General features: G+C 54.7%; 1 protein-coding gene across 4 annotated transcripts in view; it reads left to right on the forward strand.

Moving 5' to 3' along the window:
- The window catches only part of DIDO1 (death inducer-obliterator 1), a 51,497-nt gene extending 25,210 nt beyond the window's left edge, over positions 1 to 26,287 (forward strand). For 2 of the 4 annotated variants that reach the window (XM_060079333.1, XM_060079332.1), the window contains exons 7-17: positions 350 to 563; positions 9,299 to 9,776; positions 10,025 to 10,184; positions 10,719 to 10,835; positions 10,992 to 11,096; positions 11,349 to 11,484; positions 11,708 to 12,236; positions 12,687 to 12,840; positions 13,562 to 13,651; positions 14,460 to 14,655; positions 21,840 to 26,287. In XM_060079333.1, coding sequence (XP_059935316.1) covers positions 350 to 563; positions 9,299 to 9,776; positions 10,025 to 10,184; positions 10,719 to 10,835; positions 10,992 to 11,096; positions 11,349 to 11,484; positions 11,708 to 12,236; positions 12,687 to 12,840; positions 13,562 to 13,651; positions 14,460 to 14,655; positions 21,840 to 24,886 — 5,226 coding nt within the window. In that variant the 3' untranslated portion in view covers positions 24,887 to 26,287. Of the gene's footprint in view, positions 1 to 349; positions 2,043 to 9,298; positions 9,777 to 10,024; positions 10,185 to 10,718; positions 10,836 to 10,991; positions 11,097 to 11,348; positions 11,485 to 11,707; positions 12,237 to 12,686; positions 12,841 to 13,561; positions 13,652 to 14,459; positions 17,845 to 21,839 lie in introns of those variants that run through there. The other 2 variants (XM_060079334.1, XM_060079335.1) reach the window with 2 other exon arrangements.
- Positions 26,288 to 27,516: the final 1,229 nt, after the last annotated feature.

The raw sequence follows: 27,516 nt of genomic DNA on the forward strand, positions 1-27,516 counted from the left end.
TGCCTGTCAGTGCTGCTTGGGCGCGTTCTCACACGGGGCCCCGGCCCGCCGTGCTCTCCACCTTGCTTCACTGCCTGACTCCATGGCCCCTCGGTTATCCTGGCGGCCTAACGCCTCATCAGGATGGTAGGATGACGGGTTATTCTGTCAGGGACCTTCTCATCGCTCAGATGTTGATGCGGGCCTGCTGGATGTGGGGGAGTAGCCAAGCCCTCTGCTGAGCAGATGCAGTGTACTGGGCTTAGGATGGCCCAGGAGCTGATTGAGTCGGGACCCTCAACTGCCGAGTGAAATGAGCAAAGGTTAATTTCTGACCTCGTTAATGATTGGGGCTTTACTGATTATCCAGGCAGGCATTAAAATCTCTTCTGTGCACAAGAGACTGGCTCCAGACAAGAAGGAGAACACAGCGAAGAAGGTGGCCGTGGTGCCTCCAAGGAGTGAGGTCCTCGCTAAGGAGCCGCCCTGTGAGAGCAGCACGCCGTCCTGGGCCAGCGACCACAATTACAATGCAGTAAAGCCAGAAAAGACTACCGCCCCCTGGCCGCCACTGTTGTATAAATGTATGTATCACCCGGGGGGAGCTCTGGACCCTTCCCGGTCTTTCTGGACGGCCGTGCACTCGGGCCTGTCCAGAGCTAGGAGTTCTAGCCGTGTTTTCTGCTGCACCTGCAGAGGTCAAAGCCCTTGCCCAAGTCCAGGAGGCCTCCTGAGCCCCGTGTGCCCGTCCTTAGTCTGTCGGGACTTCCTGTCCGTGTTTCCAAAAAGCTGTACCAGCCCCGTTGCTGAATGTCTCACCTGACGATTGATGTCTTTAATCGCTTTTCTTTATTATCAGGCTCTGGTAAGTATATGTAGTATCTTCAGCAGAATCTGACAAGGGGGTGCATTGCCCGGCACTCAAGGTCCTCCGTCATCCAGGTGTTCACCACAGCGCTGTCACCGCCGTGGGCTCTCCACGCGGGGACCTTGCCACACAGTTTGCTCCCAGCACACGTGACCCTCACTTCTTTGTATATCGTGGGAACCTATTACTATTAGCACAGTAGTGCTGTAGCTGATTTTCAACTGAAGCATGATTTTCAACTGAAGCATGATTTTCAGGAGTTATATTATTTTTGACCGAACCGGAATTTTTTTTATGTCCAATTCACATACTACACACAACATAAACACACATGCCAGTCTTGAAGGCTGTTTACCCTGCTTCCTGTGCTTGAAGGTAAGTGAGCACAACGTCTCTCCACTCTGAGCAGCACCCAGACCAGGAGTCTTGGCGTGCACTGCTGGGTCATCCCACCCCAGGCTTCAAGTTCAGACAGACCTTTGCAATCCCAGATGAGATCATGCAGCTTGAATCTTTTCTCTTTCTTCTTTTCAGCTCATTCTCCAAAATTAAATTTTAGAAATTTAAATTGCTCTGGGGCACATCTTATTCTATGATTACGGTCATTTTGTGTTCAGTTTTTATTTATGCTATCTTTTATATACTCTTGCAACTTTTTTTAAAAGCACAAGAGGTTAAATGGCCCTAAATTCCAGGATTATAGCCATGTGCTGCTTCCTCCTCTCAGCCGGCTGATTAGGCCAGAGACCTGAGGGAAGGCCTTGTGGATGTAGTGTGGTTAGAAAACTGCATAACTAGATGCATTTTGAGAATGTAAATGACCCAAGACCTAAGAAATGGAGTTGCAAGTAAACTGCAAAGCAATACTGTGTGTGTATATGTATATATACATATTTATTTGTTTATTTATTTTTGGATTTTTGGAGTGAGTGGTTAAATACAAAATTAACCAGTTGCTGTATTAAAATGAGTCTCAATACACCTCAGGTTGTTTGAACCAAGAACTTCATGCTGACAACGTGTCGCAAATATCCATCAAATTATAGCGCCTCTACACAGTAGCGCCTCTACAGGGGTTACGAATGGACCTAAATATAAGCATCACCCAGCTGTGAATGGGTGGGGAGCAGTCATGTTGGAATCCTGTGCTAAATGTTCTCAGTTGGCTATAGGCATGTGACAGAATAAAAGGAAAACCGAGGTGTAGCCACAAAACCCTGGGTGATTGATTTCAATTCAGTTGATTTCCATCTCTGTCAACCAGAATTGGGAGACTGCCCCCAGGCTCCGAGTGTGGAGTCAGATGTAGGGCGCACAGTGAGAAAGGAAAGTTGGCGGGGTTTGGGGGAGGGGTGGGTGCTTACTTACCCCCAGTTCTGACTTCCTGGTGTTTGAGGGAAGATCGGAGTGGAGGGGCAGGGAGGCCGGCCGCAAGGAGGTGGTGGCTCTGCTCACAGGCCGGGTTTCTCTTCCCTCTGCCCCATCCCCCTCCCCTGCACATCACCTCCTCACTGAGCACCTTCCCAGCACATTTACGTCTCAGAACTACGTGGATGGACAGCCACAGCTTCTAGCCTGCATAAGGGACATGCTTTTGAGCTAGTTGCTTCTGATCATTTTCTGTTATCCCAGAAATGTCATCTTCCCAAAAGATGATTGGGAGGAGTGTAAAAGGTCTCTGGTAAACACCCGACTTCAGCCTCGGTGAGTAGCAGCTGCCTCTTCCCCAAACCATTACTTGACGGTGGCAGTGGCTGTGGACCTTCCCCGGGGCCCCACACACAGGCACAATGGGAGGATGGCCCCTCGCACACACTCAGCAGAACCCTGCATCCCCACCAGGGCCCCCACCCGCCTCCCTGGCTGCAGCGCGGGATATTTTTCTGGGTGCGGGCGATGCTGGGACAGCTCTTAGGAGGGGGCGTTTTCCATGTTGACCTGAATTCAGGTCAAGTCTTGGGTAGATCCTTGGGCAGCCAGTGTGCGGCCCCTGGAGGTACTCTGCCCTCCACCCCACTTCTCCCAGGCCATTGGCACTGGCCTTGGGTTGTGGGTTCAGGGCAGCCCTTCATGAGCATCATGGGCAAGACCTTGCTACACAGAGGCTCTGACCTCTCGTGGGACAGTCAGTAGATCTTCAGGTCCTCAGGGTGATGGGATTAACACGCACTTGTTCTCTGATGAGTTTTTTTTGTTTGTTTTTCAGAGTTTATGAAAACAAAAACAGTGTAACTTACGGAAACAGTTGCCATTTTATTTTCCCCCAGGTCCCTGTGTCTCGTAGTCCTCCTCATGGTTGCTCTTCATTTCCTCTTCATCGCCTCTCGTTACTGTCCAGGCACAGGCACGAAGAGGGCTGAAGATGTCCTTCTAAAGTGGCCCTGGTTGGTTAGGGTTTGGAAGTGGAATTGTGATAGGCATAGGCACATGTCCCCATGTTTGGGGCTCCCTAAATGGCTCCGAGATGACTTAAAACTCCGGGGACCTGAACAAATTTTGACTGGAAAATCAGATTTCTGCAGTTTCACGTAGCTTTGAGAATTGAAATGGGGACCCCTGGCAGAACCTGTGCACCCAGGTCCAGTGAGGTGTTAGCATCCTGCCCCGATGCCAGCGCTGCCCGTCGTCCCCGAGTGCCACATGTCCGGTCCCTGTGCTGTGGCGAAGTGGATCTGGGGGCGCGGATTTCACAGGGATTGGTGGTGTGAGTTCTGGGAGCACGCTTCACAGGTAGTAAGAGAAGACAAGTCCCCATGGTGACATAGATGGGGGGGTGCCTGGGACCAAGGGGTGTTTGGTAGGAATGGAACGGTGGGAGAGGCATGTTTTAACAGCTGCACGAGCTGTTTGTCTCTTCCAGATCTTCAGTGGCAAAAAAAATGTGGGTGGGGACAAAGCAGCCTTGTACATCTCACCAGTTTCCTCCCCCCATTTGGAGAGAGAACCAAAACTTGTCCTGATAAGGATTTACCTTGACAGCTGTTTTTAAAGTTATCCAAATAGCTGGAATTTTCTTGGTCATTGGCATTCTCTCGTATTTTTAAGTGTTTTAGTTTTTACAGGTTTTTTTTTTTTTTTTTTTTTTAAATAGCCAACTGTTCAGAAAATTAGTGCAGGGAAGGTTTCGCATGTACATATACTTTTTCTGACAGAGACCCTCAGATGTATCCTGGCTGCCCCCCTTAGCTCATGTGCTTTAGCGGGGGAGCGGGGTAGAAGTTTCTAGCAGGATTGATCCTGCTCACCTCACCTGCCCTTTGGCCTTTGTGTGGCCTCTGGGGCTCTGCATCTCCTGTGGCACTGTTCACAGATGGTCCCGCGGCAGAGTCCCTTAGGTGGCATCGAGTCCCAAGGGATCTTTCTGAAGCTGCAGCGGTACGCCCTCCCACACGGTGTAGGAGTCTCAGGTATACTGGAAGCTGTAATGTTTTTGATTTTTTGCGTGTTGCACATCACCGTGCACCTAGTCATAGTCTAACCTTCTGAAAGTTAAAGAAGTAAACCTGGAAGATCGATAAGAAGGGTTTCCACTTTGATTTCTGTCAACGAAGGTCGGGGCGTTGCCGTGCACCTGGAGGCGTCAGCAAGACGAGCACAAAGGTAACGGCCGCTTAACCCGCCGGGGTCAGCAGGTGCCGCGGGCTATGTGCCCCAGAGTCTTAACACACCCTCGGCCCCATCATGCTGCTTGAAGTAGCAGATGATGCAGGCACAGATAACGGTTAAAGTTGAACCTTGTCAAAGTGGTGAAAGTGCCTGTTGGCGGGTTTTGGAGGTGAGGGAAAGCAGCAATTCTACTTCCAGCTGAGTGTCAGGTCTGGCGGCCCGTCCCCGCCAGTCCAGTTGGCGTAGACAGGAGAGTGGAACGCCTGCCTCACACACAGCCTCGGCCCCGTTTCCTTCTCGTGGTTCATGGTGAGGGATGATGTGACCATTTTTTTCATATATTACCAGTCCAACATGAATTGGGTTTTGGTTTTCAAAATCTGTGCAACTCTGAAAACAAGGAAGGGTCCATTTGCCTCCGGAGGTGTACTTGGTTTTTTGCAAGCTTGTTACGGCCAGTTCTGTGCATCTCTCTTGAGGTGTAAGTCGCTCAAATACTGCACATCAGTAAGAAAAAAGTCAATCTGGACAAGCTTTGTGTAGCCCCAGATCATGGCAGTTTGGCTGTGGACCCACATACGGACCCCTAGCGATGGAGGGCAGCTGGCGTGAGGGCCCCAGAGATGGAGGTCAGGCCTCCCGTCTTCGGTGGCGATTCTCTCTGTTTCTGTGTAAGAATAACTTCTACAGGAATAATTCACTGCAAAATATTTAAGCAAAGGCACAAAAGTAAAATGGTTCTCTCTTGCTACTTGAATTTTCACGCTAGGAAAAGTCTTGACAGCCAAGAAACAAAGTTGAAATGAGAAACGTCCTCGTACACGTGTCAGGCTGAGCTGAAAATAGGGCTGATGTCACAGTGAGCAGAGTCCACTCCCCCCAACCCTTGCCGCTGGTCCACTGTGTCCTCTGAGCCCTGGCTGGTCCTGTTACGTTACCCGGGCCTTGTGGCGGTAGCTGCCTCGGCCTCACCACTGAGCCTGGGTGGATCTGGGGCCCTGTGGGAATGGGGGGGGAGGGGACGCTCCGACCTGCACCACGTGGGCTTGCTTGGCGCCTGGTCACATCAGAAGCTCTTTGATTCCTTTGGCATTTACAGCCAATCATTCTGAGTAGTGTCTCCCCCCCTACCCCCCACCGTGTCAGTGTGACTGAAAGCCTCATATCTGGGGATTTTTAGGATACATTGGCACCTCTTTGGGGCAGGACAAAAGGTATAAAGCAGTGACCGTCCCTCGGGGTTTCTCACGGGTCCCTGTGAGGGGCCACCCCGGCAACGGCTGTCACTGAGCTGTGACTGGGCAGGGGCCGCGCGATGCTGTGCTGTGCGGTGCGACTCGGCTCCTGCCCAGCGCTGGTTCCTCGTCCTGCTGCACAGCACTGGCTGCTCGGAGTAACACAGCTTCCACTCCCGTTTCCTCCTGTCCCCACCAAGGCTCACCAGTGCCACCCAGTGGCCAGCGATGCCATAGCACCACGGCCCACCTTGGGTGGCAAGGCCCCCAGTTTCATGCTTATTGGGAAGTTAGCCAATTAGATTGTTGCTGGTCCCTGAGCGCACCGGCCTGCCTGGTTCCTACCGGGCTTCACCACAAACAACTCGTTTCCAGTATAAACCAATGGCCAGACCCAGCAGAAACGACGTCATCTGGGGCGGTGGCCTGGCCACCGGCCAGCCTTGCCTCCTGTATCTGCTCCCGGAGACAGCACCTGGCCTGGAACTCGGGCCACTCTTTTCCCCCTCGGCAGCCCCCGGGATGGCCCACACTGGGTGTACACTCCCAGGAGGCCGTCTCTGTCCGGCACGTGGGCAGGTGGTCACCCTGCCTCGAGCTGGCAGCACTGGGGGCCCTGCCACTGCTGGAGCCACTCTGCGGGGGGCGGGTGGGCTGCTGTCCTAGAACTGGTGCTTCGTGGTCGGTCGGTTACGCCTGCTCTTCTGTGATTGTATGCACGTAATACAGTTAAAAGGGAATTTGGATGAAGAATTTGCAAATCTGATTTTAGCTCTACTCAGGAGTAATGCTTCTGTCGCTGTCAGACACTTGGGCACTACACGGTGTAACTGCCATTCATTCCAGCAGCAGCTAACCCACATCCAGCTGACGGTGGGACCAGATGCAACTGTTTTCTGTTTTGAGCATTTTTCCTCAAAGTAGAAGAGGGATAGAGCCGACTTGCTGTTGGGGTCCACCGGTTTCCACATTTTACCAACTTTTTATTTATGTAATTATACTTACATACGCTCTGAGACGCAGGTGAGGGATAATGAAAGTTGACTTTTAAAAGCCAGAAGCAGCTAATTTTATAGAAGAGCAGCACAGTGGTTAAGGAAAACCATCCCCTGCTTTTTAAATAGATTACGTTCATTTACCGTTACCACTCTTGGATAGCAGGTCACTTTAATCCCCTGTACTGTGAATGTCCTAAAAATAAGCTCCTGGCTTCTGTTTTCCCTGAATGAGACAAAACACCGGTTAGACCAGTAGAAGCGTTGATCTTAGGGAGTGAATGTGTTCGAAGTCAACAGGAATTGTCACTTGAAACAGTGTAAATGTCACATGATAAGATTTGTTTGGGGCCCCATCATGGGTGCCTCATTGAGAATTCTGGAAGCACCTTAGGCCAGCTTTTTAGAGTTGCTTAAAAGTGTGCTACTAAAGTAATCTCGGCAAAGTTTGTATAAAGTCAGTGACCGAGCTGGTTTTAGGACGTGATTTTAATCCTGACGGGTTTGTTCCTTCATCCCCTGCTGGCAGTCACAGCTGGCACCGTGTCCTGCTCCACTCCACTCTCGTTCCTTCCCCCAAGAAGAGGGGCCTCTGTCCATTTCATTTAACTTAAGCTCTAGCAGTCCCCCCACCCTCCAGCCCAGATTAGGTGCTGTGGACCCTGTTAGCAGAGGCTGAGCTGGTAAAGATAAGTTTCCATGTACTGAGGTATGGTAGCGCCTTAGGAATATGGATTTGAGCTGATGAATAATATACGTAGAAACGTAGTTCTTAGTTCCTATGATGTCCCCAGTTCCTACTTTGTTAGACAGCTGTGACTTGCTGACGGGACACGGGTGACAGCCAGCAGGGTGGATGTAGAGCACAAGCGTGCTGCTCAGCGGGGAGTGGGTGGTCTTGGGAAAGCCTGGGCAGCTTAGCCCGGGGGTGCCTGCACACGTGGGGCCAGTGATTGGGACACCGTGGACAAGGGGACATAAGGTCGGGGGGGGGTGCTCTGGGAGATGAAAATAGGAGATTTGCAGTCAGGGTTGTTGCTTGATGACAATGAAGTACTCCTAACATGGTTCTAAGTCTTGGATGTGTGTAGCGCTGTGGCAAACTTTGTAAAATTAAGTAATTTCACCTGTACTGTGAAATGGAAAAATCTCGCGGTGCCTGGGCTTTTAACACCTGCGGCTGAACTGGCCTGACCAGTGCTGGAGGAAGGCAGTCCTGAGGGCAGCGCTCTGGCCCTTCGCCAGGATGGTCACGCAGGGTGTAGGCTGTGAACGCCTTGGGGGCTCTTGTAGGGTCAGGCCTTATTTGTAGACAGGGTCTCACCTCTGTCCCCGGTCTTCAGATTTTCTCCCTGCTTCACTAGGACAGTTGCAAGAATCACCTGCAGCTGACTGGCATTGGTGGGTCTTCAACCCCTGCGTAAAATCAGAAGGCTGCTAGAGCATCTCGAAGTCTCCCGTTTAGCATCTGTGGGCTCATTGCGCTGTGGGTAGTTTGAGAAAAGCCTGCGCCTGGGGAAGCGGCTTCTCCGTCGGTCCTGTGTGACGTGGCCCTAGGTGGTGTCCCTGTGCTCTCCTGGCTTGCTCCCTGGACCTGCCTGCCCGCCCCCCCCGCCACGCACACACACCGTTCTGCCCTGAGTCCCAGAGGTTCTGGACGGTGGGCCTGAGCGGGGCCATCTGGGAACACGCCCCTGCTCTCCGTCGCGGCTGCCCATGTACGTCTGCTGGGCCGCACGCCCCTAAGACCGAGAGACTGGTCTTAGGATGAACCTCTTTGTTTGCCTCTGACTGTAATTCTGATGGTCTGATACAGGATTAAGTGGAATCAATCCATGCGAAGTACTGGCATAAAGATTCTCATTTTAGCTTTCGGCTGTAATCCTTGTTTGCATTAAAAGTGCTAACCTACTGTCTTACCCAATAGCGAGCTGCAGCTAGAGGGGTGTGAATGGGAACGTGAATGACAGCAGGTGGCGTTCCTGCCAGCCAGCTCCTAGTGTAAAAGTAATTGGTCTCCCCCCACGTTGCAGTTTTCTGCCAACATTCTATAGATTTATTAACCATGTCCAGTTGACTTTTGTCCAAGGGGACGATGAACACCTGTGAGCCCCTAACCCCAGGGTGGACTCTTGCTAGTCCTTCCAGTGCCCCAAGGGCCCCCGAGGTGGGGCTTGGATATGCATTCGGAGAGAATGTGTCTGATCCACCCTGGAAAGAGTTTCTAAGCTCCTGTTCACCAAACACTGCACTGGGACTCTCCACGCGAGTGGTCTTCGAAATCTATGCCTTCTCTTGATACAGCGAAATTGGCCCTTCGAGTTCCAAGCTAGGCTAACGGTTTAAATCAAGCCTTTGATAGCTTACTGGTTTATCGGTTGAAGTAAAAGTTTTAATAATAAAGCATTTCTTTCTGAAACAAAGTATATTCACTATTATAAATGTTGCTGGTAGCCCTTTTTACACTCCTTTTCTGAATTTAACAGTTACTTTAAAAATCCTATTTAAATCTGTCTCACAGTGATGCCTGGTTATTAGCTTTGCTGGTTTCGGGTGCACATGCTGTGTGGGGTCCTCTGCACCCCTGCCTCACTAAGCGGCCCCTCTCTTTTCAGCCGTGAAGGAGGACAGACGCGCGGAGGCCAAGTCAGCGGTGGCAGCGGTACCGAAGAAGGTGGCTCCTCCAGGCTCCTCGGGGGGCAGCAAGCAACCCTCGCCCAGAAGTCTCCTTCCAAAGAAGTCCCCTCCTTTTGCAAATGCAGCAGCAGCCAAACCGGCCATCAAAAGGTCGCCACCGGGGTTCAAGGGCACCATCCCCAAGAGGCCGTGGCTCTCGGCTGCCCCCTCCCCCTCGGGCAGCGCTCCCTCGGCCAAGCAGGCAAGGCTGGCACCTGTTGCTGCCACGTCTGCTTCCAGAAAGTTCCCCAGCTCCGCTGCTTCGGTGGGCGCCATCAGGAAGCCTGGGGCCACCTCGGCTCCCCCGGCCGCTCCAGCCCCGGGACGCCTGGGCCCCGCGGGCCCCGCCTCGTCACAGCCAAATTCTCAGATTCGGCAAAACATACGACGCTCCTTGAAGGAGATCTTGTGGAAAAGGTGGGCTGTTCCACTTTGTTTCTTATCTGTTCAAGTGGAACGTTTTCCCCGTAAAGGGTGGTGGTTTCACGATGGCCCCGCTGTTTAAGAAAAATGTCACATGTGGGACTTCCCTGGCGGTCCAGTGGTTAAGACTCCACGCTTCCACCGCAGGGGGCGCCGGGGTCCCATCCCTGGTTGGGGAGCTGAGATCCCACGTGGCATGGTAAGTGCAGCAGTTACCGTGGGGCTTTTTTCACTCCATCTAGAGTCACGGACAGCGATGACTTAATCATGACAGAAAATGAAGTGGGAAAAGTTGCTCTGCACATCGAGAAGGAGATGTTTAACTTGTTCCGAGTCACAGACAGCCGGTACAAGAGCAAGTACCGCAGCCTCATGTTCAACCTCAAGGACCCCAAGAACCAGGTGCGTGTCCGACCGTCAGGAGTGGGGGCAGTCCTGGCCAGGGGCTGCCCAGGCCTGGGTTAGGGCACTGGGTCCCCCTGCGGCGGCGGGTGAGTGGCACGCTGTTCCCGTGGGGCCAGGCGCTCGCCTGCTCAGGTGCTTGCCACTTGCGCGCCTGTGTGCCTGCGGGGCCCACACTGTCTGGATCGGCCTCTTGACCTCTTACCTGTGTTTAGAAGCAGGGCACATACTCTTGACTTTCCATTTCGCGTGTTAACCCCCTGGCAGAAGGGATTTCTTCTACCTTTGTCCCTAACGCTGTACCTTCTTCAGTCGATTGTGTTTTCTGTGAAGTGGTCTTTGTAGCAGGGTCAGTGCAGTGGGATACTCGAGATCAGCTGCCCGACCTCAGGGCCCTTGTTCTCCGAGCATCGATGGGATGCTCCGGGCCCTCGTCCTGCCGCGGGGCAGGGGCTTGCCTTGCTGCCCGCCTCCACATCTTCTCTAGTATCTTACAGGGTTTTGAACGAGTGAACAAGAGATGTTTGTTTACAGGGGCTCTTCCATCGTGTTCTGCGTGAAGAAATCTCTTTGGCAAAACTTGTGAGAATGAAGCCAGAAGAACTTGTGTCCAAAGAGCTTTCCATGTGGAAAGAGAGATCGTCAAAGCCTGTGAGTGCCGATGGGAGAGGAGCTGCGGGTGTCAGAAGCCTGACACCAATGCCCCCCCACCCCACCCCAGAGTGAATTAATAGCCTGTTGGCATGAGAGAGTCCCCTTGGGAAAGAAGGGCTGAGGCTTCACGTTTGTTTGTCTTTTTCATCTTAGTTGATGGAGTCCAGAACTAAATTGCATAATGAGACTAAGAAGCCGACCGTTAAACAGGAAACTATTCCCGATATGGAAGATTCTCCGCCAGTATCAGATTCTGATGTAAGCGTTTAGGATTTCCAGTGCTCACGAGAATTGACTAAGGTGATCCCGTTCCAGACGTCGTTAGGTGCCTGAATTACTGGGCAAGACACTGAGCAGACACAAGTGTGTGTAGTTGTATTGCTTCTCAAGTACTTGTATTCAGTAGTCCTTTCAGTGGTTCTTAATCACGTGAGATGTTTTTTCCATGGGTGCTGCTCATTTGGAGAGGGGGTGGAAAAGAAATGACATCCTCTGCTTCTTGTGCTTTAGGAACAGCAAGAATCGGTGCGGGCGGCCCCTGAGCGGAGCGCAGCACCGCTGCTGGGCCTCGTCGGCGGCATGCTGCAGGACACGACCGGGCAGCACCGTGCGCACCTCTTTGACCTGAACTGTAAGATCTGCACAGGTGAGCAGATCGGGGGGGAGACTGTGGAGACCCTTCTCAGGACAGCTGCATTCAAACCAAGTTACACAGTGGAAAGGCTAGAATCGTTTCTTCAAGCTTAGGAAGTGAGCCCCTACCTGTATAGTGTTGTTGATTTAAAGCAGTGATCGTCTGTCTACCCAGGGGCAGGCTTTGCTCTCGAGCGTGTGGGACTTCTCACGAAGGCCTGCCTTCTGTTCTCCAGGTCAGGTTCCATCGTCGGAAGATGAGCCAGCTCCGCAAAGACAAAAGTGGTCAACTTGTGCCAAGAAGGAGGACGCAGCGTCCAAGCGTGACAGCTCTGCCTGTGAGCCCGCTCTCAGCTCAGCCGATGACGCGGCCCCAGAAACTCGGCCTGAACACGCCTCGGAGCCAGACCTGGAAAGCCCTGCTCGCGCCCATGTGGAGGGAAAGTCCCTCCCGGTGCCTCCAGAGGACGGCCACCCCGAGCCCTCCGCCCTGGAAGGCGCCCCCTGCCCGTCCCCTGGTGGCGGCGCAGTGCTCACCACAGTCACGGTGTCCGGCCGAGACCCCAGGACTGCACCAGGCGGGCCGAGCACGGGCACGGCTCCCTCGGCAGCCCGCCCAGACAGCGTCCATCCAGCGGAGCCCCGACAGGATGTCCCGAAGCCTGTGCCGACCTCCGTGACAGTGCCCAAGTCCATCCTGGCCAAGCCGTCCACGTCGCCCGAGCCCAGATACCTCCTGTCGGTCCCGCCGTCGCCAAGCATCAGGTGCGGCCCCCGTGTGTGGTCTGAGCCGCTGAGCTGTGGCCTCTCTTGCAGATGAACAGAAGGAGCAGTAATGAGTGATTCAGTCGTTCAGCTCTGAAATCCACCCAGATATACAACTCTCCTCAATTTTCTATTTTAAAAAGGCGTTTTTTTAAAGCTTCAGTTTTAGGATGACTAATTATCACCTTAGAAATATGGTTCTTGAAAACTGGAATTTGAATTTACAGCCATCCAGTTTATTGCCTATATAGTTTATATTTCTTTGACCAGAATGTGTTCATATCATTATGATTAAGGTAATTAATTTGAAAAAGTAAGCTATCAAAACTTGCAGGAATTCACTTTGCTTTTATAAACACGTTAAATAAATAAATAAATAAATAAATAAATATTGGGGATTCTTTGGGCAGAGAGAAAGATTCACGTATTTTCTGTGGTTTTGTTTTACAGCATTTCAGAGTCCCGGTCCCCTCCAGAAGGAGATACCACCCTCTTTTTGTCTCGACTCAGCACCATTTGGAAAGGATTTATTAACATGCAGAGTGTAGCGAAGTTTGTCACTAAGGCGTATCCTGTCTCTGGATGTTTTGATTATCTCAGTGAGGTTAGAACCAGGAGGGAGAGAAGTATGTGTGTGCGTGTGCATGTGCGCGTTTTCCACAGGCACTCTGATCCCGCGCTGGAGTCAGGTGTGTGACCACCTTCCTGCTGAGTGTCTGGACGCACAAGCACCTCTGAAGGCAAAATAGGTGTTGCCAGGCCGAGTCAGCAGGCTACGCAGTTTGGACAGTGGCGAAAATTCAAATGAGAAATCAGACCCTCCCTCTTTTCTGAAAAAGCTGAAGCTTGTCTTCCTTCTCCCTCTGTTCCGCTAGAGCTTGTGCAAAACCTGAGTGTGCATGTGCCCACTGCAGGTGTGGTCAGACACGCGTGACCTGCCTCGGTGTGGAGGGGCACACGTGACAGGTCTTCTATGTTTCAAAGTGAACACAGCAGCCCTAGCATTTCAGACGTAACAAAGAGTGCTCAGTCACTTCTGAGACATACCTGGGTCTTTACTACATGTGTATGTTCATAAAAGACAGCAGTGAAACACTTTGCTAAATGTCATCCTATTTAGCAGAAGCTTATCCTCCTACCACCCTTGGGTTTGGTCCCTCATAATCCCGGATGTTAGTCAACTAAGCAGCATTTGACACAGTTATTGCTGCTTTGTTTGGGATAGTTGCAGTTGTCTTAGTTGTGAATCTCGGGTAGTTTGGGGTCTGTCTCTCTGTGACCGCCACGGTTCCACCGGCTATTGAATCAGAGTTCATTTCACTTAGGACCTGCCCGACACAATTCACATCGGCGGACGGATTGCCCCGAAGACAGTCTGGGATTACGTCGGCAAACTCAGATCTTCAGTGTCTAAGGTACCTGCCCACAGTCTGACCCCTGCACCCAAGGAAGAAGGGGTTTGTTGACACACGGCGCTCTCTCTGAAGTCTCGTCTTGCGTGTTAATACTTGAAATGCCTCTAGTTCGTGAGATATTTGCAGGTGGACGTTGAAGTTGATAGCTGGCTAACCTGCGAAGGGGTGTCTGAGTAGCACGACGGTGGAAGCTTTGTGAAAGCGCATGTGCGGTTCAGAGTTAGAAATACAGATGCTTTGTCCCTTCTTGTCTGAGCTGAGGGAGTGGAGGTGGGGGCAGGCGGCTGGGCTGGAGTCTGTGAATCCCTGAGATGCGGACACATCTGTGTGTCTGCGTGTGCAGTGCTCTTTGGGGGAGGGGCTCTGGTTTTCACTGGGGTCACAGAAGGGTTACGACCCTGGTCTAGTTCAGCCCTCCCATTTCGGAGCTGCGGGCAGCTCATCACACGCTTAGTGGTCACTTAGCTCTGTGTCAGACACTGCCCCAGACTGGCCCTGCACATAGAGTACCCCATCAGTACGAGAGCCCCAGGAGGTGGGCTCTGTGTTGAGGACAGTGGGACTAAGTAGTTTTAAAGCAGGTCCTCTGAAACCAAGATCAAACCTAGCAGTCTTGAGACTCGGGCCTGTGTCCTCTTCAGCAGCTTATTGTTCTGATGTGTTGGGCAGCAGGGCTGTGACAGTCAGAATTAGAGCTGGTCGCTTCTCTCCTCGCTTCCCTCCTGCTTTTGGGGCTTAGGTGCAAGGTGAAGCGGCTGCCTTTCCGAGTGGCCGCAGGTCAATGCTCCCCGCCCTCTGTTTGTTGCAGGAGCTGTGTCTGATCCGCTTCCACCCCGCGACGGAGGAGGAGGAGGTGGCCTACATCTCTCTGTACTCCTATTTCAGTAGCCGCGGCCGCTTCGGCGTCGTGGCAAACAACAGCAGGCACGTCAAGGACCTCTACCTGATCCCGCTGAGTGCCACGGACCCCGTCCCCTCCAAACTCCTGCCCTTTGAGGGACCAGGTAGGCCCCAGCCTTCTGCCCACACATCCCTCACACGCCCTGCAGAGTCTGTCCCAGCGAGCTGCATGCCTCACCCAGACCCGGCCTTTGGCAGCGGAACTTGGGAGCAGGGGTGAAGCAGCGTCGAGCTGTGGGGCTTCCTGGATAGTGGAGGGTGGCACCTGAAGTCCCCTGAGGAAGGTGTGAATTGTCTTCGAAAAGTCCCGTGAAGAGGGACAAACCCGTCCGGAGCCCGCCCACCTGGCGTGAGCAGGGTGTTGGCGGCAGGGGCTAGGCAGTGCCGGGAGGGTGGGGCCTGGGCCCGGCCTGCGGGCTTGCCTCCTTGCAGGCGTCAGGCCGAGCCTCTTCGCTGCAGGCATTTATTTTGAGGAGAAATGAGAAATAGCGTTGAGACAGGAACTGGTTCTAGAAATAGTCACTTTGAAATCTGCTCAAATTCTTGTCTTTGGCAGACCACGTTCTGTTCACTCATTCCTTAGAAAGTGCTGCTTCTAAAGAATTACTTACAGGCTGACCAGAAAGAAAGTTCAGGCTTCTCAAGGGAGCTAAAGGTGATTCCAAGGGGGACGTGGTCTCTGGGGACCCAACTCCTCTTAACCCTGAGAAGTTGACGGGACTTAAGTCTCGCCTAAATGGGAGTGTCTCCTTGGCCGTGGCGCCCCCCAAAACGGCTAAGCCTAAAAGATGCTGAGTGTAACCTGCGGTCAGCGCTCTTGAAGCACTTACTCCTACAGGCGGTAGCTACGCCCGCGCCCAGCGCCTCCGTGTCCATGGCCAGCGCCTCTGCCACAGCCAGGCACTTACGCACCCCGGTGGCTCTGTGGCTGGGCCCAGCGTCCTGGTCGGTCCCCGTGACCGCAGGGCTCGTGTCCCCTGACACAACACACGAAACTGTCTCAGTGTCAAACACATTAGAAGCCAAGCTCTCCAGGGGGCTGTCCCACTCCTCGCGCTAAAGCGGTGCCACCTGACGGGCAGCAGGGAGGGCTGTGGCCGAGGTTCTTGGCGGGCAGCTCCTGGGGTGCCGGCCGGCTCCCTGGATGCCGTGTTCCTGACACAGCGGTGACGGTGGTGAAGCTGACTTCCCGATACCGTGAGGAGCCTCCGGTCAGTCACAAGGGCGGAAGCCTGTGCGGGGCCTAGTGTGAGCATAGATCCTGTGACACGCACACTCTGCGCGTCTGTAGCAGCGGGACCTGGGAGGTGACGAAGCCCTGTTTCAGCCATGTTGGAGCCCCTCTCACGGCTCCACCTGCAGAGCCTGCAGTGGGGTTTTGCCTGACTCCGTCCCAGTGCACCTTGTCACACGAGCAGGGGGCTGCCGGGTTTGGGGCCACAGACAGACCCTGAGGTGGGCAGAGGTGGATGAGGTCAGGCGTGGTGAGGAGGCAGGGGCGCGGGGGCCACCGAGGAAACCCCCAGTTGGAGCCGCGGCGGGAGCTGGTGCAGTGCTGCTGGGTTGGGGCCCGGCTGGCAGAGGGAGGGGGCCGTGCTGGGTGTTTCGGGGTGACACTGGGACAAGGAAGGCTGGGCAGGGCGCTCACTTCATCTGCTAAGTGACCACACTTGATGACCAGCGGAGTGGACATTACTCCTCCACCTGCATTCCCAAGGCTGTCACTTCCTGAAGGGGATGCTCAAAAGCCTGCAGGTTTTCATCCACAATAGAGAACGAGTGTTTCATTAAAATAAAGTAGTAAGAGGGGTTTTGGAAACGTGATTGTATGGGAAATTTTACCATAAACTTTTAAAGACTTTTTTTTAAATCGAAGGGCTTCTAAATTTCAGCTTGTTTAATTTAGTATATATGTTTTTAATTCTCCTGATACCTTTGTTTGATATTAACGTCTGTGTGTGTTCTGTACACTTGTACATCAGCCAGACTCCCTTGGCCCCAGGCCACGTTACCTACCTGAGCTGCTTGGCACATTAGTATCGTGACTTGGTGCTCCCTGGGTACAGACGTCCGTGTGTCCCAGGCTCGTGGTGTGTGCGTCATGTGCGTGTTGTGTGTGCATGAGTGTTTGGAAGGTGGGCCGGGGGTGTTCCTCCTGTCTCTGCACAGCATCCTTTGACGGCACAGGTCCAGTCTGAGGGGCTGCCGTGTCCCTCGATGGAGCAGCCAGTGGGCTTGAGCACATGCTGCCCGGCAGCGCTGGCCCCACAACCTGACGGGAGCACCCTTGACCCCCCACGTCAGCCCCGCAGCTGGGAGTGCCCTCACTGCCCAGGGTTGTCGTTGCCTGAGGTCTCAGGGCCAGTGAGCATGGAGTCAGGGTCCGCCCTGGCCGCATCTCTATCCCAAGGCCTTCGGGCAGCCCGCCAGCGGGCGGGCCTCTGGGAGGAGGAGGGCAGGTCTGTGGGAGTGGAGAGCGCCTGACTGGGCACGTCCGTCTCTGGACTTGGGAGCCCCATAGATTTTGACAGTATGGCTCACTGGAGAAGCAGGCGAGGACACGAGGTGTTGGAACCCATGTGCAGAGCCGGAGAGGCCTGCGTGGCCTGCTCGTGGTCAGCGTCCTCTCCACCCCGCGCTTGGATGGTGGACGTGGGGTGGTCTCCACGCAGAACCCACAGCCCAGTCCCTGCACGGCAACAGAGCCCATCTGAGCCCAATCTGCCTCCAGGGCGTTTTGTCCTCCCGGGCTCCCTCGACTTGTCCCAGAGGCGCCAGGCCGTCACCACGTCACACAGCCTGGAGGACGGCTGGGAGGCCCACGTAAGTCTGAGCCAGCGGACAGTCCTTCCACTGTGGACATGGCTCAGCTCAGTCCCACGCACACTGACGGGGCTCCACCCATGGGGACTCGGGTCTCAGCTGGTCCGCGCGTCTAGGGGCTTTATTCACAGAAGGAAGACCAGTCAGATGGGACGCTGGGCCTAGGCCAGGGCGCCCGGCCCTCCCGAGGGGGTGGAGGGCGCCTGTCGAGGGCCCTCGGGCATCTAAGGTGTGGACCACCCTGAGCAGAGGACAGGGACCTGCCCTCCGAGGCATTGCAGGGAGAGGGCTGTTCTCTTAGGCTGGCTCCATCTGTGGTGTCTGCCTTCTGTCCTCACTCTTAACTGCTTCCTAAATTAGCAGACCGTTTCCGTGACTTGCAATATTGTCAGGTAAAAGCACGTCTTCAGTTTCTGCGTGTCTGCCTGCGTAGCTGTGTACAGATGTTGTATCAAAGGCAAAATCGTGCTGAATGGAAAGTGCTTCTCTCTCCTTTGAAATCAATAAAAATATTTCATGGAAACTGGTCATTGTTTGTCTGAATTTGAACCGTTTGGTAGCTCTTGGTGCCCATCCAGATGCACTGTGACGGAGGACTGTCTCCACCTTGCTTTGCCTCAGCCGACGCCAGTGTGCTTCCGGCTGTGCGGGCGGCGGTGCTGCGCTGGGGGCGCCTGGACACGGGCGGGCGGACGGATGGATGACGCTCTCCTCACTGGGACGTGGAGCCCTGGCTTTGCACAGGTCTTAGGGACCCAAGAGTGGGAGCGGGCGAAGTCTGCATGGGAGCTGAGTGTGGCGGGCGGGCAGCTGCTTCTCCCTGTATTTGCTGGGTCTCTGCCCAAGTCCTCTTTGAGGACGGTTGCTGCTAACTCCAGCAGTTTCTGTTCCCGCAGGTGTGGACGTTTTGTCTCGTCGGACTCAGACCATAAGAAGGTGTTCACTGTAAATACTGAATAGTGGAGCATGCCAGGTAGATTTAGGGGTAAAAGCCTCATTTGGTAGTTGGGCAGCTTTCAGCTGGTTTATTAATTAAAACTAAACCTCGTCCCCCGCTGTGCCACGTCCAAGGTGCATGGGGGCTGCTTCCCCCGCGGCCCTGTTGCTGACACACCTGGACACAGATCGTGGTTTGGGTCTTGGCTCAGGAAATCCACACACACCTTTTCAGCTGTCCCTCGTCCCTGGGTTTGTCCACTTCTCTCTTTGTACGGGTGGTCTGGGGCTGACCCTTTCACCGTGAAGACTCGGGGACCTAGATGCAGCTAAGAAGGCTTGTTTCATCCACACGGGACATCGTGGACACGTTTGCTCCTGCAATTTGGAGGGGGTCGGGCAGGGGTGCCGACACCCCGGTGCTCAGTCTGACCAGTACCCCTTGTCTGGAAATGATAGTTCAGTGGCCTCCCACCTAGTTCTCATCTACCTGATGAGTCATAAGCCTCACCACTACCCTCAAAGGGAGGTCGGTAAGTAAGCACCCGCTTGTAGCCATGGGACAGAGGCCCTGTGCGGAGCCGGGGGGGGCGCCCCGGGCCCCCGGCGGGAGCCCTGTCTCTGCACGCAGCCAGCGTGCTCACTGCTGCTGCGCCTTCTCGGGGCGCCCTTTCCTCTCCAGGGGTCACACTCAACAGTGGGCGCGCCCACAGGGGCCCCAGGCAGGAAATGGGGCCTTCGGGGGAAAGCTGTCCCTGCCACCGTCCCAGTGGTAGTAGCCCTTTGACTGTGTCCAGCGTGCCCTTGCCAGGCGCCTGTCATGAGGGTGCGGAGCTGGGGGGAACCAGACGTGCCCTCACCTCCCTAGCGGTCCCTGCCGAGGCCCCGGTAGCACAGTGAATCATGTTCTTCCACCCGCGGTGCTAGTTACATGTCAAGTCTCCATGCAGCCATAACGTGCACAGGTGAAGCAGATAAGATTGGACTGCTTCAAACACAGCCCAATTTAAATGTAAAATCCTGGGGAAGATAAGTGGGGAAATGCAAAACTAACACTCCTCCAACTCTGGAGCTTTATTAGATCGCTTACGGGTGTGTGTAGATGAAGGAGTTGAGGGCTGAAAGCATTTAAAAATACTAGCTGCTTAGTTAGATGCTGGTCTGCAGGGAGTTTACTGTTTTTGAAACAAATGTAAATGTTAAGTAATTTAATCCTAACCTCACCTGTGATGCCTGTGACCACAAAGGGTAGAGTCTAGAGAATTTTGCCAAGTCTGGGGTATATCATTTTTGTTAGGAAGCATATAAAGCTGTTGCAAGTTGTAGGGCTGGCACACCTCCCGAGGACAGGACCCCATCTCCCTGGATTTAACGCAGTGACTTAGCCTCCACACACAGCGTCTTTGACCTGAAACGCGATTCATGCTGCAAGCCCTGGTGTTGGCACCTTAGAGGTTTAGCTCTTCAGAGGTAGCATAGCCCATCTGCATTGAGGACAATGAGGACAGTCGTGGGCCCTGGGCTGCTGAGAGGACGCCCCCGGCCAGGGCTCCCCAGCCCTCCCCGCCCCCGCCCACGTGGGCCGAGCACATTCCTCTGCTGCTTCTGCTCCCGGGGCTGGCCAGCGCTCCAGCTTGTGGCTCGGCTGGGGACCTGTTCTGCCAGCTCTGGGGCAGTGTCAGTGACAGTCGGTCCAGAAAGGGCCACGAGAGCCAGTTGAGCTATTCACTGTGCCCCAGACTGGATATTAGTGAGCTGTAAATTATTCAGTAAGTGGCTGTTACAGTGAGTGAGAGATTTACAATTTTAAGGTAAAATAATTCATTTTGATTAGAAAGCGAACTTGATAGAATATCTTCCACATCTGAGCAGAACCATCTGGATGCCATGCTCAGTGCAGTGGGCCTGGCCTTCCTGTCTCCACGCCCTCCTTTGCCCAGCTCCTCCTTCCCCTGAGTCACCACTGTCATTAGAAGGGCAGGCAGAGGACATTCTGGAAGCCATTCCTCTTATCATGAGTGGGTGTCTTCATGGGCACCTCAGCCCTTGAATGTCAGCCTGTGAAACGAGGCGCTGAGCACAGTGGGGAGGGGGGCCAGGAGTACCTCGCCGATCCATGCGGATGCTGGGCCAGCCCAGCTCACTCTGGCATGCCAGGTCTTCCTCCTCCTCGGGGGTGGGATGGGACATCCGCCACCCTCGTGTTCAGCATGTCAACCCATCTCTGTTGGAATTTAGGGAGGGTGACAGGCGCTCAGAACTACACAGTGGGTGTCCAGAGACAGCTATTTGATCTGTGATCAACTTAAAATCACAGAAAGAATAGGAAAAACAGTGCTGATTTTCTTTTTTAGTGAGTCAACAAAAAATATATAGCATGAATGTCTTTTACACAATAGTGATTTATGTGTAAATTGAGTTTATACGATTTGATTAATTTTAAGTATGCTGTTGAAGCAAAATTGTGGTCCCGTGTTTATCGTTTCTCCCTAACTTACTGATCTGTGACTTGGGCTTCTCTGTTCCCCTGTTGGTATTCCGGGTTTGTTATTACTGTGAGGGTGGGTGGAGGGGCCGTACAGAAACAGTAGCATCCCTGGTCCAGTACACCACAGTCCAGAATGTGTGGACCAAGAATTTGTTAAGAAATAATTATTTTTTAAGAACTGTGCAATGTTCTGAAATTCCCAGCGTGTTCTCCACGTGGTCTGTCCTTTGTTGCCCCTGTCCCGAACACCTTTGGGCTTTAAGCCGCACGTCCTGTGTTGACAGAGACCTGAGCGTTCGGTAGCTTTTGAGAAGTTACTGGTCATTGAATGTCTTTCTAAACCTGCAAGAACATTTGTTTTAGGCATTTTGGTCAGCATCACTTTTCCCATCAATTGTAATTTTGACACCAGTGACTCATGAACTTACCGAATGGCGTGTGCTATATCGATCAGTGTAATTTTGTTGATCATTATAATTGAGTTGTAGAACTGGTCCTTAATTGAACCTTGAATTTTAGTATGAATAGCTTAATTTACATATTGCAGCTCATAAGTTAAAGTCGAAAGGGGGTGCTGCCTTCCTGATTTGTAGCAAGAGGCAGATAAAGGAACACAGCTAAGAGTTTGTTTAGAAAACATCCTGGTACATACAGGCTTCATTCCCAGTAGGTGAACGGCCTGGAGTGTGTGCGTGCTGGCCTTCCCCACCTCCCCCAGCGCGCCTCTACCCTAGCGTTGTGTATAATTGAAAATCTGTAATAATTTTAGCACTGGGCGAATGCACGTGTGCATGGGGCCCTTGGTTTTGTGGTTTGTGGGCCCGTCAGGCTGGGCAGGTGTGCGGAGCAGTCTGCGTCTTTTGCAGCCAGTCTGCAAACACTTGGTTCTGTTTTGCCACAGAATCTCCTCCTCCTCCCTCTGGAAGCCACCCCCCCCCACCCACCCACCCCCCGCCGCCGCCCTTCGCGCCCAGAGTTGACCCCTGAAGGACAAAAGCTACAATTCGATTCTAAAACTTGCACAACTGTTTTGCTTTTTAGGTCTTGAGTCACCGCGTCCAAACATAATCCTGGGGTTAGTAATCTGCCAAAAAATAAAGCGGCCTTCAAATGCTGGCGAATTAGACAAGACAGAGGAGAAGCGGCCCCGTATTCAGACACAAGAAGAAATGGATCCCGTCCACCCCAGGGTGCCAGCAGCCCTGCTCCCTGAGAAGAAGCCCCCCAAGTACCCGCTGTGCCCAGGGGACACGGCTGTCAGCACCACACCCCCGGGGTCTCCCCCACCCCCACCCCCTCCTCCAGAAGCACCAGGTGCGCCGGCCTCGTCTTCCATGTTACAGATACTGTCGTCGCTCAAGCCAGGAGCCACGAACACTGTCACAGCATCACCCGCGTCAGTGACGGTTGCGGTGGCCGCTTCCTCTGTCACTTCCTCTTCAAAAACAGCTTCGCCCCTAGAACATATCCTGCAGACTCTCTTTGGGAAGAAGAAGGCATTTGACTCCCCCACCAAAGAGCCTGCCGAGTCGGCCCCAGCCCCCCACCAGGACTCAAGAGCCAAAGCTGGCGGCGGGCTGCCGGCGGCGCCTCTGCTGGACCCAATTGTCCAGCAGTTTGGTCAGTTCTCAAAAGACAGACCTCTGGAGGAGGAGGAAGACGACAGGCCGTATGATCCCGAGGAAGAGTACGGTCCTGAGAGAGCCTTGGACACTCAGCTCGGAGACCGCGGGAGACGCCAGGACGCGGACAAGGCCGCGGAGGCAGCTGAGCGGGAGGAGGTGGCCTATGACCCGGAGGACGAGACGATCCTAGAAGAAGCCAAAGTGACCGTCGACGACCTACCCACCAGAATGTGTGCGGACGTGCACGGCGGGCCTGGCCTGCCGGCGCCCTCCCTGGCCGAGCAGCAGCAGATGATAGAGGAGCTCACCAAGCAGATCGAGGAGCAGCAGAGGCAGGTGGAGGAGCAGGAGGAGGCGCTCAGGCAGCAGAGGGCGGCCGTCGGGGCCTCCATGGCCCACTTCTCCGTGTCGGACGCGCTCATGTCGCCGCCGCCCAAGGCCGCGCTCCTGCCGCAGGAGCCGCAGGCCGCGTACAAGTCGGCCGCGCCCCCCGCTGGCAGCCAGGCCCCGGGCCCGAGCGCCGAGGCGCGGCTGAGCCGGGACCCGCGGCAGGCCCGGCGGCTGGCCACGGAGGGCAGTGAGAGCGAGGCCGCCCCGAGGCCCCCGCCGGCCAGAGAAGCGCCCGGAGGGGCCGCTGCCGGCCTGGGGCCACTGCCAGCCCCGGAGGAGCCAGAGACAGTCCCTCCACCGTGGGCTCCGGGCGAAGAGGCCCCACTGCCGGCCAAGCAGGACGGCCCCCTGCGCGAGCCCACGGAAAGCCCGGGGCCTGAGGGCGCGGCCGGCGGGGACGGCACGGCCAGGCCTGCCCGGAAGGTGCTGCTGCCCACGCCGCCGGGCGCCTCCTTCCAGGCCCTCTTCCCTTCGCAGCACGAGGGCCAGACCTTCCACCCTCCCGGAGGAAGGGATCCTTTCTCGGGTCCAGTGTACACCTCTCAGGAAAAACCTCTGGGCTCTTGTCAGTACGAGGATCAGAGAAATGCTCAGTTTCCCGAAAAAAGTGACTCCCTGGCAGCTGAAACCGAAGGAGACAGAGAGCCACAGCCCAGGCCAGGTGAGGGGGCCGGCGCGTTCCCCACCGCAGCACAGAAAGGGGGGCCGCTGCCCCAGGTCCAAGGCCAGCGGGAGCCTGCACCGCGCGCTTTCGGGATGTCGGGCCTTCACGGCCCCAATTTCACAGGCCCACGGGGGCCAGTCCCTCCGTTCTCAGAAGAGAATTCTAATAGCGACGGGCCGAGAGGGGGGCCTCCACCAGCCAGATTCGGGCCCCAAAAGGGGCCGATCCCTTCCTTGTTCTCAGGGCCACACGGGCCACCTCCCTACGGGGACGGGAGGGGCCCGTCCCCCTCCCACCTGGGCGGGCCCAGGGGAGCAGGGCCGCCTCCATTTGAAGACCGCAAGGACCCCCACGGGGAGAAGAGGGAGTTCCCGGAGGCCCCGTACGGTGAGGCCTCGGGCCCCCCTGGCCAGTGCGAGGGGCCCGAGCAGGCCCCGTTCCTGGGAAACAGGGGTGCCGCGCCTTTCCAGTTCGGGGGCCAGAGGAGGCCTCTGCTGTCGCAGTTTAAAGGACCCCGAGGTGGCCCTCCTCCCTCTCAGTTCGGAGGTCAGAGAGGCCCCCCCGCGGGCCACTTTGTGGGCCCGAGGGGGCCGCACCCTGGGCAGTTTGAGGGCCCCCGGGGCCAAGGTCCTGGATTCGTGCCGGGACCCAGGGGGATGCAGCCGCAGCAGTTCGAAGAGCAGAGGGTTCACTCGCCGCCCAGGTTCACCGGCCAGAGGGCACCGGCGCCCTTGCCCTTTGGGGGGCCCCGGGGGGGCACTCCCTTCCCCGAGAAGAGCGAGTCGGCGCCTCCACGCTTCCACTTCCAGGGCCCGGCCACCCCCGGACCCAAGCCGGCGCCCCGGCCGTTGCTGGAGCTGCCCAGCCACCCGCCCGCGCCACCCGCCGCGCCAGCCCCAGGCCCCGAGGCCGAATTCCGCGAGGGCAGGGGCCACGAGTACAGAGGACCAGGCTTCGAGGGGCGGCCCCGGGACAAGGCCCCAGAGGAGCCCGAGGCCCCGCCGCCGGACAGCCGCCCGGGCCGGGCCCTCGAGGACCGGCGGCGCGAGCGGGAGCGTGGGAAGCCCTGGGAGCGGGAACGCGGCCGGACCTGGAGCCGCGAGCGGGACTGGGACCGAGGCCGCGAGTGGGACCGACACCGCGACAAGGACACTGGCCGCGAGTGGGACCGGGGCCGCGAGCGCAATGCGGGCAGGGACAAGGGGCGCGAGTGGGACCGGGCCCGAGAGCGGAGCCGCAACCGCGACCGCGACCGCAGACGTGACCGGGAGAGGTCCCGCAGCAGGGACCGCGACCGCGACAAGGCCCGCGAGCGGGAGCGCCGCAGGGACCGCAGTCGGAGCCCGGAGCGACCCCGGGACCCCAAGGCTGAGGCCCCGCGGGCCACCGCCCCCGCCGCCCAGACCTAGGGCCTCCCGTGAAGCCGCGCTCACGTGCTAAGCAGGTGGTCTTGGAAAGAGCTGGGAGCTGAGGCACAGGACAGAACCTTCTGGACTTGAGAAATTACTGTAGTTTTGTGTGTGATGGTTTCTTACAAAATTTCACACCTTTACAATTCTGACGCTTTTTAAATAAAAACTAAGAACTCTTTAACATTTCCATTTAATGTACTGAAATGGGAAAGTACCTACAAAAGCATATTGCTTTTTCAGATTATAAAGTTATCTTTTCTAATAACTTGACAATTGTAAATTTTAAGGGAGTTTAGTGGACCTCAGAGCCATACCTTTCCTGACATCTCATCTGTGATACCTGTTTCCAGAAGCTGACTTCACAGGGTTTGGGGCAGGCGGCCGCGTGTTTCTGTGCATGGCTGTGTCAGCTCGTCTCTGGAATGTTGAGAAACACCAGACTTACAGGTGCATCTTTCTCTTGTCATGAAGAAATTTGAATTACAAATTTCAACCAGGAAACAAAAACACATTTCTTGGTTTTGCTCAGTGTTTAGGTATCGCCTTACATGTTCCCCCCACCCCCAAACATGATTAAAAGCAACATCTGAATAGAAATTGTGGAATTTTAAATAACAATTTATTTTAAAAGGTTTAAATTTTACCAGCCTAAAGAAAGTGAGAAAAGAAAGCAGTTAAGTGTACTTTAAAAGGCAGGGCGGGTGGAGGGAGTAGGTTTCTTTGATTTGGATAATCGGGAACGTTTTGTTTGTTGAACTTTACCATCTGAGCGGTTCGGTTCGTTCTCTGTCCCGGGAAACGTGCACGAGCTGCTCCGCACTGTGGTACTTGTCAGGTGACAAATCTCAACGTTTGTCATTGAAATGGAACAATATTTGTGTAAAGCCTGAGATGAAAATAGTGATACTAGCTTAAGAACTGCAAACTAGAAAGCTTTTCACTGTGAGACACAGTATACCGCTTCTCGTCATGTATATTTTCCAAGTACTTCTGAAGTGCAAAAGAGAGAAAAAACTTGCTAATTTATTTGACTGTACAAAGAAACTTTGATAATTTTTTTATATTTTCATAAACTTACTTTTGCAAATATAAAATTAGAGAATTTCATTTGTTCTTTGGAGTCTGTTCCACTGTACATCACTACAGATTTTTCACTTTCTAGCACAAACGTTTAAGTTATGAGAACATCGAGAACTTAGCAATTTGGAGTGATTGGTGTTAGAGACCCTGTCAGTAGGTTACGTTAAAGTGGCGACGAGTTCCAACATCTAACGAGATGTGAAGGTTTTTTTACGTGTAAAACAAAATTTTTCTAATTTAAATACAACCAATGTAAAAAATCGAGTGTGTTTCTTTAGGTTTACTTAATAGAAATTTCTGTAAATTGTATTTTATATTGCAAAGTATTATATCACTGTACATTAAAACATGGAACTTCATAGCTTTGTTACTTGAAGTAGAATAAACATCTACAGAAGATTTTCTGTCTCGTGTGGCATCGCGTTGGAAAGTCGGGTCTGGAGAGGGATGCCTCAGCTCCCGCTTCTTGGCAGTCGGCGTGGTGTGGGCAGCAGTGCCCTTTGGCCTGAAGACCCCTGCCGGATGCACCCCGTTCCCGGGATGGTTCCAGCACAGGACCCGATGTCGAGCAGGAAGCCCGAGGCCACCAAGGGAAGGACGGAGAAGCGCACGGTCAGGGGATGACAGAGACGTGGGGCCAGGTCGGGGTGGGGCAGGCGGTCGACAAAGGTACCGGCAGGGTCGGCAGGCACCCAAAAGTCCCGGCCGCTGACTCGGGCCTTAAAAGGAGCACCAGGCTGGTCACGAGCGTGTGGTGAGGCGGAGCTCGTGGCCCAGGCGCCTTGCTGGGTGGAATAAGGGGCAGGGGCCGGACCAGCAGATGCGGTGCCTTCAGGTCAGGGAAGTGGCTGCTGCTGGGAGGAGAAGACAAAGGTGTGGGCCTTGCCCTTGAACTTCAGGGCCACCAGTGACTGGCCCCAACCTGGTGGCCCTTGTGCCAGCATTTAGCTTCTCAGCAAGTTTGTGCACCCATCGCCCGCCGTGAGCCCAGACAGCCAGAAAACATCCCTCGGGCAGGACAGGCTCTACCCCTGTGGGCTGGAGAGTCAGTAGCTTGCGGTCTGGTTTACTCGGCTGAGCGCACGACAAACCAGGGGCGAGTGCCGCAAAGCGGGGGTCCCGCGGGGGGACGCCACCATCACTGCCGTCTCAGAAAGGCGTCGGGCCAGGCGAGGCCAGGAGGGTGGCCGCTCGTCTACGGAGAACCCACCGCGCTAGGCTGACCTCGGGGAAGACCGCCCTACGGCGAGGTCCTGCCAAAGAGGAAATCCCGAATCCTGCAGGATAGACGCCGAGCAGGGCTGGGCACTGTGCCCGGCTCCAAAACGCGTGAGTCCCTCCGGCCTGCAGGCTGCTGTCCAAGCAGTTTTCCCAAAACGTCGGGGAAAATATGCCCAAGTTTTAAAATCCTCCGTCCCTTGAGTACAGCTGGGACGTCTGCATCCTCCCCCAGCCCTGCTTTATCTGCTCCACAGAATATCCTCCCGCGGCGCCCGCAGCTCTGTCCTTACGCTGCCGGCTACCCCTGCTCTCCTCCAGGACCAGCC

Source organism: Mesoplodon densirostris, chromosome 16 (genome assembly GCF_025265405.1).
Source record: "Mesoplodon densirostris isolate mMesDen1 chromosome 16, mMesDen1 primary haplotype, whole genome shotgun sequence".
Classification (NCBI taxonomy): Eukaryota; Metazoa; Chordata; class Mammalia; order Artiodactyla; family Ziphiidae; genus Mesoplodon; species Mesoplodon densirostris.